The following is a 15,755-nucleotide window of genomic DNA, read 5'->3' as shown; positions in this document are numbered from 1 at the left end:
TCAAAATATCTCAGAATAATAAACAAAGTCCAGTGAGGTAGTTTCTGATATAAATAGGATTAAAAGGTGAAGAGAAAGTAAGGGGAGAAAAAACATTTAAATTTTATATTAAAACTCTGATAACAGTGTCAATCTTACAAAGTATATGTTTTACATTGTGTGTTTGTGTCTGTGCATGCACGCATGCATAGTTGCTAGAAAAAGATGTTTCACAATTCTTTGGAAGAGCTGGAATTTAAATCCAAGTAGCATATTATATCATATTATATGTCCATAATTAAATTAGGATGGAATTTAATATGCTACAAACAGTAAAAAGAATAAAGTTCAAACTATTCTCGTCAGCTTTATAATTCTCTATAAATCTTCGCCTTCTTTACTTCTTTTGACTTCCCACCCAATACCTTGAAACGTAAAATCTTCACCTCTATTATACTCATGCTCATTACCGGCACTGAAGATTTACTCTAAAGGTCTTCTCCACTGTGATGTCCTTCTGTCACCTACTGCCTATTGAACCTTGTTTGATTTCCAAAGCTGATTTAAAAGTCTGCCTTTTGGCTGAAGGTTTTTCTGCCTGGTTGCTACAGCTCATAATAATATGACTTTTATAGTGCTTACTAACGGGGAAAATGTGGCCTTTGAGCATCTATTCTGTAATAGACACTAATAGAACCATAAATTGATATGAGATAGATAAAATAAAATAGATTCATTTGAAGTTTATTTAGCACATATATGTAACCCTGAACTGAGCTTAAATTTTCAATCTGTAACATGTATATAATACCTATCTGCACAAGTGCTGTGTATATTCTATTATCTTACTGACAGGAGAGAGTTTATGGAATACACATGCATATGTATATATATATATATATATACACACACACACACACACACATTTTCACATATGTCATGTTTTACATATATAAATACATATATTTGTATATATGTATATCTATATGTGTATAGAGACCAATATACATATACGTGTATTTAAATACGTATGTATTATTACCAATATTTATTGTTATCAAGAGAAAAACTGTCTATCTTTCAACTCTGAATCTGTCCAGTATAAGCTAAATGATCTTGGGCTACTTACTTCACTTGCTGAGCCTCATTTCCATTTCCTCCTTCTTAATAATGAAGAGAGCATTCATGGACTAATAGGCCATGTGCTTGATATAACTCTAGGCTTCCTGAGAACACAAGCAGAGATGGACGATCTCAATAGACCCTAATTAGGCTTTATTTATTGCCAAAGTTCCACTGAAGAAAACATGAATTCATGTTTCAGAGACTTTGGAAGATCCAGATTTACTCTAGGGTCAAAAATTTACAGCCTCTAGCTGGTAAATGTGACTAAGTTTATCACCACAGGGCAACCCAAGAAAACCTTTACTAGGGTTGCTATGATACTGGATTTTCTTTCTTTCCTTATTTCTCTTTTTTCCTTATTCTGCTCCCAATTAATAAGAAATTTGAAGTATGAATCAATATAATAGCAGGTGTGAAGAGTTCCCCAAACTGGATTTATATTGCTTAAGTTCCATCCTTCTTGGTCTATATCTTGTCGAATCAAACCATTTATTGATTATTGTTCAGCAAAAATAAACTAATTCAGTTTTCCTATAATGATATCCCAAAATCTTGAGGCTGGCTATAAGCCTTAACTTTGACATAATACAGTTATATTACCTGTGTTACTTATAGATATTCTGGTTATTCAATTGCAAAATGAAAAAGAAAATGATATTTGTTTACCTAGATTTGAACTTGTAGCAAAGATAAATCCCTAGAGTATAGGGCCCGTGTTATTTTTTACTTTAAATAATTTTTATTTTCAATTACAGGTGAGATAAAATATTATATTAGTTTCAGGTGTACAATAAAGAAATTAGAAATTTATATAAATTACTATATATAAATTTAACTATATATAAATTTACTATATATAAAGTGATCACCCCAATAAATATAGTAATCCACCTGACACCATACATAATTATTAAAATGTTATTGGCTATATTCCCTATACTACACTGTACATCCATGTGACTACTCTGTAATTACAAATTTGTTCTTCTTAATCCTTCATCTTTTTCACCAATCCTCCCATCCCCACCCCCACATTAAAGAAGACACTTTAAATTTTCTTATAACACTAATTTAAGATTCTCTCTTTGTCTTTAACCTTTGGCATTTTAATTTTGATGTGTTGTGGTATGTGCCTTTTGGGGGTCACCTTGTTTAGGATTGTCTGTGCTTCCTCAACTTGTATGTGTATTTCTTCACCAGATTAAGGAAGTTTTCTGTCATTATTTTTCACATAGGTTTTCAATTCCTTGCTCTGTCTTCTCCTTCTGGCATCCCCATGATGTGAAATTTGGTATGCTTGCAGTTGTCCCAGAAGCTCCTTATACTATCCTCATTATTTTTTAAATTCTTTTTATTTTCTTTTTGTTGTTCTGGTTGGGTTTTTCTGCTTCCTTGTCCTTCAAAGCTTTGCTTTGGTACCCTGCTTCATCTACTTCATTGTTGATTCCCTGCAATGCATTCTTCATTTCAGTTAATATATTTTTCATTTCTAACTAGTTCTTTTTTGTTTTCTAGTGCCATTTTTATTGCTTCCCTTGTCTTTGTTGATGGTGTCACTAAGTTCATCTACTCTTCCCCTAAGCTCACTGAGCATTTTTATAACTGTTTTGAACTCTGCATCTGGATTGCTTATCTCCATTTGTTTAATTCTTTTTCTGCAGTTTTGTTCTGTTCTTTTATTTGGGCCATATTTCTTTGTCTCTTCATTTTGGCAGTCTCCTTGTTTTGGTTTCTATGTGTTAGATAACGCTTGGTCTCATAGGCTTGGTAGAGAAACCTTATGCAGTAGGGGTTCTTAGGGTCCAGTGGCACATCCTTCCCAATTGTCCAGCAGGTACTCCAGGTGCCCCCTTCCCCATGTGGGCTGTGTACACTCTCCTGTTGTAGTTGAGCCTTGATTGTTGTTGGCATGTCAATGAGAGGGATTTATCTCCAGGCAAATTGCCTGCAAGGACTGGTTATGAACACTGGAGGATCAGCTGTGCAGAGGCCCACCCCATGGAGCAGAACTTAATTGAGCAAGGCTCTACTTCCCAGTGAGTCTGCCCCTTGAATGTGTCACTTGTTGAGGTGGCACTGGGCCTTCCAGGAGGTGCAGACTAAGGTCAGCTGCCACCTATGTCCATCCTGGAGGTAGCTGAAATGAGCTACAGAACAATTGGCAGGTGGATGCTGTTTTGCTAGGCCCAGCTGTGCTCAGGAAAGGCCAAGTTGTGTACCAAAGCTGGCTTCTGCTAGTGTCAGGCCTAGGGTTAGTTAGTGGAAGGGATGTGGCACACCAAGGCCAGATGATGCTTGTTTGAGAGATTTTAGGAAAGTGCGAAGTATGAGCCTCAATAGGCCATTTCTATGGAAAAAACACTGAAAACAGCTTGGTTGGGCCTACAAGTTGAGTGTGGCAGAGTCTCAGGGAATCATTAGGGAGGGCAACCTGACAAAACAGTATTGTCAGGTTGATGGAGACTCAGATGTGGTGCCCACCTGCTGGCTATGTGTGGGGAGGGCTCATCAAAGGAACAATGGCTTTTGCCTGCCCTTCTTCCTTGGAAAAAGGTGCCCTCTAGCTCTCACCCTTATACCAGACAAGTCAGTTTCTCCTTGTATGGCCCTGGTGTCTTTTCGGCTGCTGCCCCAGCACTGGAGTTCAGAGCAAGTGAGTCTGGGTAAGTCCATGAGCTGGACTTAAGGGGAAAGTCTGGGGCTCCAGAGCCTTCAGTCTCACTCAGCCACAATCCCTGCTGGCTTTTAGGGCCAGAAGTTACAGAGACTTTTCTTCCTGATATTGGAAGCCTGGTCTGGGATTCTGATGTGAGGCTGGGACCCCTTGCTTTTCAGTGGAGACCTCCACAGCCAAGATATCCCTCCTGATTTTTATTCACCACAGATGGGTTTAAGATCAGCCTGTTCTGCATCTCTGCCCCACCTGACAGTCTCGATGTGGTTTTCTCTTTGTACCCTGGGTTGTAGAACTTCTGGATTTCAGGTGGTTATGAATGATGGTTGTTCTGTAGTTTAGTTGTAATTCTGATGTGGTTGTGGGAAGATTAGAGTTCTGTTTTTACTGATCTGCCATCTTGCCCAGAATCTTAGAACTCATTTTAATCATTCCATATTTCCTGCATCTACCTGGTCATATGCACATAGTAGCTCTCAGTGTTAGTTGGTCTAAATTAAAGTTACAATATATAAAAATCTCTTTGAATTTAGCACGTTATTATTAGGTATATTGATGACACTTTGAATAACAATCACACTTCTCACAACCAATGCATTTTAAAGAAAACTTTTTATGGATATAAGCATCATCAAGAGGAAAATAACATCCAACCTACAGGATGATGGCAATTAAAATTTTATATTTGTATCAAGGAATCAGATATCTCTTTTCCAAAATCAATGTTAGGTCTACAAACTGGCTTAAATTCAAGGTTTTCCAAATTGCACTTAGTCATGTTTTCCTATTGTGCATATTTTATGTATTTCATTCTGCCAAAAGACTCATCATGACCTCTTAATGAACTTTGAAGTAAAGGAATGACAGGACCTACGGAAAGCTGCCAACATTGACCTCTTTTCACAGATGTTGTGCCACTTAGTGCTGAAAGCATCTTACTTCTTTCAAACTATAATTAATTTTCTGTAGTGCTTCAAATAATATATTCAATGCCTCACTTTTAATTAAGATTCCTTTTCCTGCTCCAAGTTTAAATTATGTCCTAAAAGCAATTTTTGTCAATTGCTTTTTCATGTGAGAAATATAACTATGAACTAAATTTTGTTAGTGTTATATTTTTAATAATAAAGTTGTCAACAAAAAGTAAACAAGACTCTTCCATTTGTTTAAAATATCCCATTCTATACGTAAAGTAGAACAATTCCAGAATACACCGATAATGAATAAGTATCCTGGTTTTCTAAAGAACAAATACATTTCCCTGGTAGCTTTTATATAACCAGTTACTATACTGTAAATGAATCATTAAGAGCTTGAGTATAAGTAGAAAAGTAAAAACCTTACTTTAAAAATGCACTGTAGATCTTTTCACTATACGATAATTATTTACATTAGTATTTGAGTATAAATTAACTTTATAAAAAGGAATATAAAACATAGAGCAGTGTTTAAAAAGCAATAATTTTAAGACACTGATACTATGTACCTATTGGTTTATCATAAAAAAGGGAAACATGCTTAACAGTGGTACAGTGGAAAGTCTTGGAAAGTCTCCAAGACTTTCTTTCTTGGAGATGTGATGGTTTCTGCAGCACAGGTCTAGTATCCATTTGCCTGATTCGTAAGTGTGAAGACACAATTGTAGTAATTGTAGCCACAGTGATAATGTCTCAATTCTGGCTCTGTGAAATTTATGAATTTCTGTATTCTGCTTTTTTGAGTCAAAGCTACAGGCCTCAGAGATAGCAGTTACTCTGGTAAGGCAGTTCTACATCTTTTGACTGTTATTCATGAGGACCTACGCTGCAACCCTCTCCTCTAAATTTTTCCAGCAGTTTTCTAAACAGCCAAGCCCCTAAATCTCATCCTTCTCAAAATACCTTGCATGGTTTTATTTCCTGGGCTGAACCCTGAATGACATATTACCTACTGTTTTGCTTTATGGAATAGAAAACCAACTATATAATTCTTTGACACTGGAAGCAATAAAAAGAGAAAGCAGCTTGGCTGCCTCCTCACTGGTTCCTTAACGGTTTAAGTGGGCCCTAGATATCAAAGGTATATATTGACCTAAATCCCTTGAGTTAGAATTGGGGCATTTACCCAGAATCCAGAGAGGATATTTAAGCTAGGAGGACACCTATGGACATGTCAGTTCTATGTGTTCCTGGGATCAACAAAGTTGTGTTAAGTGTGTCACCAAAGAACTCTGCTTGGAGAGCTAGTTGGAGGATTTGGGATCTGAGAAGCTGTCACTGTACTGGGCCACAGGCAACAGCTAAGTTACTGGAGCACCAGTAATACTGAGATGGGAAAGTGGTGCTTCTCTTCAGCAGGAGAAGGGTCATTTTTCCCGCTAAAATGTTATTCTGAAGTAAATAGCCCTGGTTACCTCCAGATAAGAACAGGAGGGATGCCACTTTAAATAATAACACTCACTTATTGAACCTGGCCTTTTTGGAGCCTTTGGAAGAATGATGCCAGTGGGGCTCCTGCCCAGCAGCTGTGGGGGTGAGTGTGTTAGTGATCTTAAATAATTTGCTGTCCATTTTCATGACTTCTCTGCTTTTATGGAAATATTAGGTAATAAATGTAGATATAAATCCAAGCAGTCTCCTATCTTTTAGTCCTTTCATAAACTGTTCAAAACAATAGGGACATCAGAGCAATAGTGACTAAAGAGGTAACATGATATATCCAAAAGTGGGTTTTGGCATCAGACAGCCCTAGACACTTGAATCCCTTGTCATCCACTTAGTAGTTTTGGTCTGGGGAAGGATTCTTAAACTTTCTCAGCTTAAGTTTCCTGGTTTGAGCATTAGGAACCATGAAACAGTTTTCAGAGAATGCAAATTGCAATGACATGATTATAGTCCTTGCATGTAGCTGTTTGGTAAATGTTAATTCATTGCCTTTTCCTAACTGTGCCCCTGCCACCCTCACATTGATCTGTAGAAGAAATGCTTTTATAGAACACCAATGTGAGGAACTTGAGAGCTTTAATAAATACCTGTTTACAGAGCATTACATTGTTAGAATTTTAAATTTAGATTAGAGTTCAGAGTATGAAATGCAGGTACAGGAACTGAGATTAAATAAGTTTTTATGAGCACAGTTTGGAAATGAAAGAAAGTTTTAGCAAATGGAGACCTCTTTGTATATTTCCCTTCCTATAACAAGATAAAGGTTTTAATTGTTATACTATATATTTATGAATTAATATGTCTCTTTCCCCTTAGATATTTTATATTCCAATATTTCTGGCAATGATGTCCTAAAGCAATGACAATTTGGTACTTGATTGACTAATGACCAATCAAGAGGCTTATGTCAAAAAGAAAATAATTGACTTAAAGCTAGTCAATCAACAGACCTTTCCTTGAAAACTTTTCTGATAAATTATCCATTATTTTTTAAATTATGGGGACGTCTGTCCATATCTGCTTGGTAAAAAATGTTGTTTTCTCTGATGGAACACTATTCACGCTGTTCAGAGAGCATGTCAAGCCCAGTAGGTAGTCTGTTGGCCTGCAGTGTTCTTTGCTTTTCCTCTTTTTTTTTTACCCCAGGAGCACCTCTAAACCTCACTGGAAGCACCTTTATGGTGTTCTTGACTCCCCAGAGCTTCCACTACAGAGTTTCTCTCAGGTAGTGTGTGGACTGGGAGTCAGATCCACCTGGGATAGCATCCCTGTTCCTCCACTGACTTACTGCTTGGTGTCTGGTTCATTATTTAACCTTAGAGCCTCAATTCCTCCACATGTCTGTGAAGGTGAGAATGACACTTACCTATAGGCATACTATGAGGGTTCAATGAGATAATGTATGAAAAACATTTATTGTACATAGGAAGTGTTCAGTAAATGGTATTTGCTGTAATTTAAAGAATTATTCTGATTTATATTCATGTCCTGTACCTGCAACTGGCCCTGGCTGGAGACTCATAAACCATTTCCCCACTGGCAATGTTAAGATGAACTGGATCTACTAATTTTCAAAGTTTTTCATCAGTGTTTAACAATTAAAAAGAGGAGGAAAGGAATTAGAATTCCCGCCAAAAAATGGAACAGGTGAGAATATATATACATATGGGGGAGCTTGGCTTTAGCTCCCCATTTCTGTCTTTTCTTTTCTTTGGAGAACAAGTTAAGTAATTATCATTTATGCACACAAGAGGGTTGTATTGAACAGCATGTTGGAGTAGAGCTCTCTGTAGAGCTCTCTGTTCTACTCCAACATAGCCTGTGCAGATACTTACTGAGTTTGTATGCATAAAAAGCAACATTTCTGCAAGCTAGCCTGTAAACAGGAAAGGTAACAATCTTGGAATAAAAACTGGGAAATTAATTGGGAATTGATCCAATTCTAAATTTTTGACTCGCTTAAGAAAGCAGGATCTATGTGTATTTCTTAATTGAATTGATAGTCAATCCTACATTAGTCTTACCTTTTAATTATCCTGCATGAAAAATCCTACCGACTCTCCTAAACTGCCTGCTGGCTGTCCTGATTGAGCACTGATTTAATCTTTTGTTGACTAGATCTATTTATGGGTGAATTGCCCAGGGAAATTCACCTGCATAAATGATATTTGTTAAAGTTGGACATTAGAAAATACTATGTTTTGTGTTAAACATCTTATCACAAAGATTACAATCACATTTTCATAACAATACACCTCATGTTTCAGAAGTCTTTATGTCACAGCTCAACTCATTACATATTCCAAAGGAGAACAATTTTAAAAGCTTTGTAATCCTCTTTATGTTTATTTTCCCATTCACTTACAGAAGCTGGACCATATTTCAGAGTTTCATCAATGGTGAAAGCAGGTTTCAAGGAACATCAGAGTTATGGTGGCATCCTTAACATAACATTCATAAAAAAACCTGAAAGTACATGCTGGGCTGGTTATACCCAGGACTGCACTTAATTTAAACCCAGCTCTTTATTTTTCCCTGAAGTGTCTGCTGTGTTTGACTTATCTTCAGTTTTCATAAACTGTTTACACTTGCTCAACATCAAGGGCATTTCATACTCAGAATAATTTAAGCCATTTGATGAACTTACTTGAATAATGATAAAATAAAGAAAAAAGGCAGCAAAATTAGAAAACTATATCACTTTACAGTAGAAATAACTGTTTGAGTTCATTTTATTCTTCTCCCCACCTCTCCTTAGATCCAAAGAAAAGGCCTTTGCCAAGGTCCTATAGTTAGTTAGTGGCAGAACCTAGTCCAAAACTAATGACTCTCAGTTCTTAGATGGGTGCTCTTTCCATAGCACCATGTGGCCAAACAGGTAAAGCCAAGGGTTATTGTTACCCTGTTCTATGCAATGCTAAACTGCAATGTGTAAATAAATCTGACTAGTGCACCAGACAATAGAGTATCAGAAACCACAATTAGTATTCCTTCTTATTATTCTTTTGATCAGGTAAATTTAAATCAGAAATTGAGTGCTCTACCACAAATCTGAAGCCCTAAAGTTCCTTAAAGTGCCCATTGCCATCTACCTGCTGGTCTCCTTCAGCTACGTAATCATCCAAGAGCCTACATACTAGTCAAACGAGTTTGGAAACTTGGGCAGTTCTGAACCTTACAGAGTCCTACTTTTTTCCATTAAAAAAGTGCAGTGGTCTATAATGAGATATGTTGATATTCTTGTGTCCCCCTGGACTACAATTTTGAAGTCTGCAGGGAGCAGATTCTGGAGCCCCTGGAAGGTAAGCTATTTTTCCATGGAAAGTGATGACTGGTTTTTCTAGAGGTACAAAAATATGACTTCAGGCACTTATCGGCAATTCTTTTCTGGGCTAGCTGCTGGAACCAGTGAAGCCCAACAGTGTGCCTCCCATCTGCCTACTCCACCTGTGGTCCACAGACACAGTTTTCCTAAGGAAAACCCCTCTGTATGAAGAGGGAAGAGAGAAAAACAAACCACAAGGGGAAACCTAAGAGGAAATATTGGGTCCTGGCCACAAAAGAGCTGATCAAGTCAAGGCAAAGGGAATTTTATGTGGTTTGAAAATCAGTAAGGTTGTTCACTGTTGGTGTTTATCGCTTTTTGTGTATGTGTGTGACAGATATGTTCCTTTATTCTAAAACCAGTGCGCTGTGGTGCCAAATAGTTAAATCAATACAATCACTTTTAATATACCTTGTCTTTCCATTTTAAGCAACATTTTGAATTTAGTTTTCTTCTGTATTCTGTCAACCAAAAATATGAATGTTAGTAACTGACCAAGAAAAATGCATTCATTTTATTCAATGACAAAAAAAAAGTCTATGTATATTACATGAAACTAGATCTTATTATTCTCAGTGGTAAGAGGGGGAGGGTAAACCTCATACAGCTTTCTCTAAGGTAAAAACACATTTTTAATAAATGTAACAGACAGGCATATGAATGAGTAAATTAGAATTTTGCAAGTATTTGCTACTGCTTAGAAGCTTTTGAAATTTTTCTTATGGTCTAGCTTTCTAAGAGTTTATAAATCTCTGATGAAATTTAGTTTAATTTGTTTATAGATTTCCTTCTTGTTTGGCTCACAGCTAATAACTTATTTATTCCCTAATAACCCTTCCCATCAACACTTAGCACAACATATAATCAGGATATTTTTAAAAAATTCAATTCATTTTCAAAGAACAAAAATGTGGCAACTTGATTCTGAAATAATTGTGAAAACTATGACTAACACTCTAAAGACAACTTCAAAAACACTAAATTGATGATTCTTACTCAAAGCAATAAAGTAAAGTCTGACACAGATGTTAATATACAGTTGTAACATGTTGGTTTAAAACTCATCTGGATTTGATCTCTCTAGTCCTATGCCTGCATGTCTACCTATTGTTCAACGTATCATCCCAGCACATAGGCCTGTATTGTTTCAAGATATTCTGAGTATTTAATCATGTTCTTGATCAACTTCAACCCAGAGAATTTCATTCATTGAAGAAAGATAATCCATAGGTCCATGTCACTCTCCATATTTATCACATGCTTAGAAATGCATATTTGTGATTAAAATTATGAGGAATTAGTAGATTCATTCATGCCCATAAAAACATATTGCCTTATTGAATATTACATATTTTTATAAGGTTTAAATCCATTGCTTTTTTCTAAAATATTAAAATTATTTCCCCCACGCGTTATACCAGAAAGTTCTACCTTAGTTTTAATCTAATACTTTTTAATAGACATGAGGTCAGCAGATTCTCTTCAATAGTCCTCTCTGACCATAGTCTTACATGGGAACATATAATTCGGGAAAAGGAATGTTGACCCCTTGGGTAGCCATACCTTCGGGTGTGTTGGTAACTGCTCACCTTAAAAGGACACAGTTCCTATAACTTTCCTGTTTCTATTTGCTTCTCCATGCAAAGTAATTTGATGTAACAGAGAAATTAAAAAAAAACATATTATAAAACTTACAATTTCATTCTTGAGAATGCTTCTTTATAACGTAGTAGAGTTATACTAACACAGTTATTAAATATGTGGAAACATCATTGTGAGTTACATCTCAATAGTCTCATAAAAGTAATTTCTTTTATATCTCAAATCTATGTTTTTCATTTTGTTAACACTTTATGGAATAGCTTTAGACCTTTAGTTCTACTATTTGTCTTTTATTTGTTATACATTGGTATTTCTTTTGTCCTCAAATAAATTTAAAATATTTCCCAATAAAACCATCTCAGCAAATGACAAAGTATGGCCTTAGGAGAGAAGTTTAACATTTAATTTTAACTACCTTCCATTTCATTTTGAAACCTTAAAAATTAGTTATTGAAGTCCTTCCTCATGTCATCTGGTATAATGGAAAAAAGGTATCTAAAATATATATCTGTGCTCATACCTGCCTCAAAAATTAATTTGTAGCTCTAATAAATATTAAGGAAAAAAAGGATCTCCATAAATAAGTGGAAGTGATTATTTTTTCTCATATTTAAGAGGAATATTCAATTTAATCAAGGTTGATTAGACTTAAGAGTTAACTATATGCAATCATGTTCAGTAAAATATTAAAACCAAAATAAACTCCATTTTTACTCTTTAAACATTTGGAAGTGAATACAATAGTCTTCTGTATTAATTGCACCAATTTCCCTCACATAGGATGAACCTATACTACGCAAAGGATAACATATGCATGCTGCTTTCACTTTGTGTACATCACACGCTGTAATAGAACAATCTCATGTAAAGTCTAAATAGAGGCTGCTAACTTAGTGCTTCTGAAATTGTCTTTTGAACACTGAAGACAAGGTAATTGAAATTCTAAACCTTTGATGGATATTGTAAACCTTTTTGGATTCTTTATCCACAAGTATTTTTCCTGGTTAGTATTTATCACATTCCAGATTGCAAGTTTTGTCTCATTATAATTTATTCATTTTCCCCGAAGTTCCATTACATAAAATATTCTATATAGCCTGAAATCAAATAGCAGAAAGATTCGTTTACAATATTCATTTTTAAAAATTCACTTCCATTTTAGAACACCTGGATCCTCTTAAGACCTTTCTACCCCCATAAATGTCACAGTTAGTGACTAAAAGTCAAATGCTTAGGTACAAATGTAGCTTTTTAATGAATATAAACCATGTCACTGGCTAGTCTTCTACAGAAAATAACAAGAGTTGTTCTGAAGGACATTTTTGTCTATGATTCAGTTTGAAAGAATGGTGGACTGATATCACACGAGCCTCTCTGTGTGTAGGTGTGAGATGTGTGTGCACTGATGCTCACCATGCGCCCAGCAACCCTGTCTCTGTGCCCAGGTCCTGCCTCTGTACCCAGAGACACAGATTTAAAAATGATTTTGAAGAATTCAGTTTGATATACGTTCTAGGGAAACAAATGAAATAGCTAAATCCAGTCAATCCTTGCTCAAGGTCAGGGAAGAGATTAATGGAATTTTGCATTATCTATGATTAAGGCCCAGTAGAAACATGGACTGTCCCCCTCCCTCCCAAGTTTAGACCGGAAATCAGCCAGCAGCCAGGCCCAGACTTCTTCAGAAGAGGGCAGAAGAGCCAAGCTGTCCACAGCCAGACTGGGCTGAGTGCATGTGTCGTGTGTGAGGGGAGGGAGTCTCTGGAGCCCTCTCTCCAGAGCTCTTTCTTATTCACTAGGCACCAAGGAAATTGAGCCCTAGGACTTGGCTCCTTTCTTCCCAGTTATAGCTGCTGGTGGTGGTGAACTGAATTACCCAGTCACATCTTTTAGCAAAAATCAGACCACCCTCACATAGTTACATTTGACTACAGTGTTGTTACCAGGGAGTTATCCAGGACTTATTCCTGGTGCCATTAACAGATCAAACAGAGGTATACATATTAACTCACGTGTGTTTAAGGGCAGTGACATGCTCTTCAGTAATACATTGTCCTTTTATGGTTATGGGTTCATGAAAATTATGAGAATTTTTTGACAAAAGAGAGTATGTAAAAAATGACACACCATACCCAAGGCCGATAGTTATGCTAAATGTGCTTTTAAGTTTCTAAACAATGGCAGGATTTTTCACACTACTGCCCACTTTTTCTGCACAGTATCTAAAAATATCTGAACATTTTATTAAAATATATACTGAGTGAAGATATTAGATTGCCTAGGTCCAATTCAAGAGTATAAAAGTGATTATAGATAATATAAATCAGAATCATCTTTATCTTAGATTTATTTTTTCTTAACTTTTATTTTAAGAGTATTGTTAGTAAACAGTGTTATTGGACTTGTCTATTAGCAGTGGTGGCTACAAGTTAAAAAAAATAATTGTATGAGTGTAATATTCACATTCACTGAGTTTCTAATCACCTCCTTTATAGGAGCTATTCAAGGATTTCTAATTGAATTTATAACCTCACACTGAAATCACATCAAGAAACTCTATGTTTACTTGTATAAGCCTAGTTATTTTATCCTTATATTTATTTTTTCTTCATAGTATTTCTTTGGTACTCTAAAAATATGACTTATTTAAGAAGTTAATTAACTAATACAAAATGTACTTCTATTATCTTCATATTTAATTAAGACCTATTTATGTCATTACCTTGGCGAGGACTACAGTATTTCTGAATGTCAGCCTCTTATCTATTTCCCTCAGCTTTAAAACATAATAAAATGCCTGGATTCTTTATTTGGTTTTTCATGTCTCCTTTCTTTCATGTCACAAAAGATAAATTTACACAGCTGTGCTGACAACATCACAGCTTTGAAAATGAGTCCACCTGTTACTTTATAAACAGTTCAGTCACTGACTTGAATCCATCTTCTGCACATCACCTTAATGTCAAACTTACAAATTTGAGAATGTACTTTTCTCAACTTCTAGTTCTAAAGCAAGAGTCCAAAAGTCCACTTGGCTAACACAGACCAACAGAGATAGTGTTTGGACTTAGAAGATCATGTCAATCAGCATGCATTCTTATTTAGGGATATTTGATAGTGATGCCCTGGCATATCTCTCTCAATGAACAATTGGTGCAACAATGGCAACAGTCTGTCTTCCTAGGACATGTGCAGGGGAAAAGGGTTGGGTACTGAGTTATTCATTTCACTTCCCTGTTTGTTATTGGTATTTCAGTAAAATCATCTGTGATCTATGCATTTTACATAGTTCTGGTAGTTCTATCCCAGGAATCATATATATATATATATAAATGATTCATTTATTCTGGCCAAGTTTTTTTCTTTTTTAAATATCAGCCTTTCAGAGACCATAGCTTTGAGTTTAGGGAAGTTTATTAGAGCAGAACTAAAACAAAAAGAATATACACAACACCCTCAGATCAGGGTTTCTGGAGAGACTGGAAAGTCTCTGGAGGTCATGAACTCTACCTTGAGGAAGCAGATATTTTTTTTATAACTTTAGGACAATTTAAGAATTTTTCAGGCAGGTCCTAGATCTTAGCACCTGCTCATAATCAGGGATTGTGGGTTTCTATAGGTATCATATGAGATATTTGTACCCAACACTCAACATCATTGCTTTTTAAGAGTTACAGGTCATTGAGCTTCCCTTTCCAACGCAGAATTTCCTTTTCACTTGTGAGACTCCCTTGCTGCAAACCAGAGATGAAGTGGGAGTTAGTTACTATGTAGGTTCTATTCACAAAATAGCTATTTCAGTCAATAAATTAAATTTGCATTCTTACCTGTTTCCTGGTGTGGAGCTCTACCCCAAACATAATTCACTATGAATCAGTAACATCCTGGGCTAGAATTCATATTTCTCAATACTAAATGGAGAAGTAAGTTAGATTTTATAGCTTGAAAATCACAGGTCTCTTCTGGCTACAACATTGTCATAAACCCCACAACTACCGTTATAAGCTTTTGCATGTAAAACTTCTATATTTCAAATCACTTTTCTGTTCCAAATGGCCACCATAAAAAATCAGAGGAATTTAACTTTTCTTTTAAATGATGGATATATTGCTGAACATTTATCTCTTGACATAGAAAATAACATTGCCTGTTGCACTCACATGGCACTGTGCGGAGGTAGAGGTTGTCACGAATGATTTGCTGAAGCTCGTGGTCCACAGAACCCTTCTGAAATCGTAAGTTGAGGTAGTGACGAAGATCCTTATCAACGATTCCTCCTAGAACAATAACGTTTCTTAATAAAGAATGCTGGAAAATATTTCAAATATGCAATTTAATTCTGTCATAAATATACTCATGAACCTAGTTAAAAGATGTATTATTTCACATTGCTCTTTTGATTTTCTGATACATTTACTGCCATAATAATAAAATATAACACTTACTGAGATAATAATTGTCTACCAGGTCTGTGCTCAGTGTTTACCATGCATTTTTAAATTTACTTCTCATTTAGAATGAAGGCAGAAGGTATGTGTTACTCCTGAGCGAAACTGAAATGTCATAGTATATTTCATTGAATGGCTAGCAAAATTTTTTTTCCACTTTGCATTTTCCCTTCTGTCCA

General features: G+C 35.8%; 1 protein-coding gene across 3 annotated transcripts in view; it reads right to left on the bottom strand.

Annotated features, from left to right (window-relative positions):
* Positions 1 to 15,755, bottom strand: part of MAGI2 (membrane associated guanylate kinase, WW and PDZ domain containing 2) — a 1,408,091-nt gene that overhangs the window by 982,251 nt on the left and 410,085 nt on the right. For all 3 annotated transcript variants that reach the window (XM_036010705.1, XM_028525694.2, XM_028525695.2), the window contains exon 2: positions 15,289 to 15,405. In XM_036010705.1, the coding sequence (XP_035866598.1) occupies positions 15,289 to 15,405 (117 nt within the window). The remainder of the gene's footprint in view (positions 1 to 15,288; positions 15,406 to 15,755) is intronic.

The sequence above is a fragment of the Phyllostomus discolor genome, chromosome 10, assembly GCF_004126475.2.
Source record: "Phyllostomus discolor isolate MPI-MPIP mPhyDis1 chromosome 10, mPhyDis1.pri.v3, whole genome shotgun sequence".
NCBI lineage: Eukaryota > Metazoa > Chordata > Mammalia > Chiroptera > Phyllostomidae > Phyllostomus > Phyllostomus discolor.
Note: the sequence above shows the minus strand (reverse complement) of the source record. Positions and strands in the feature narration are given on the sequence as shown.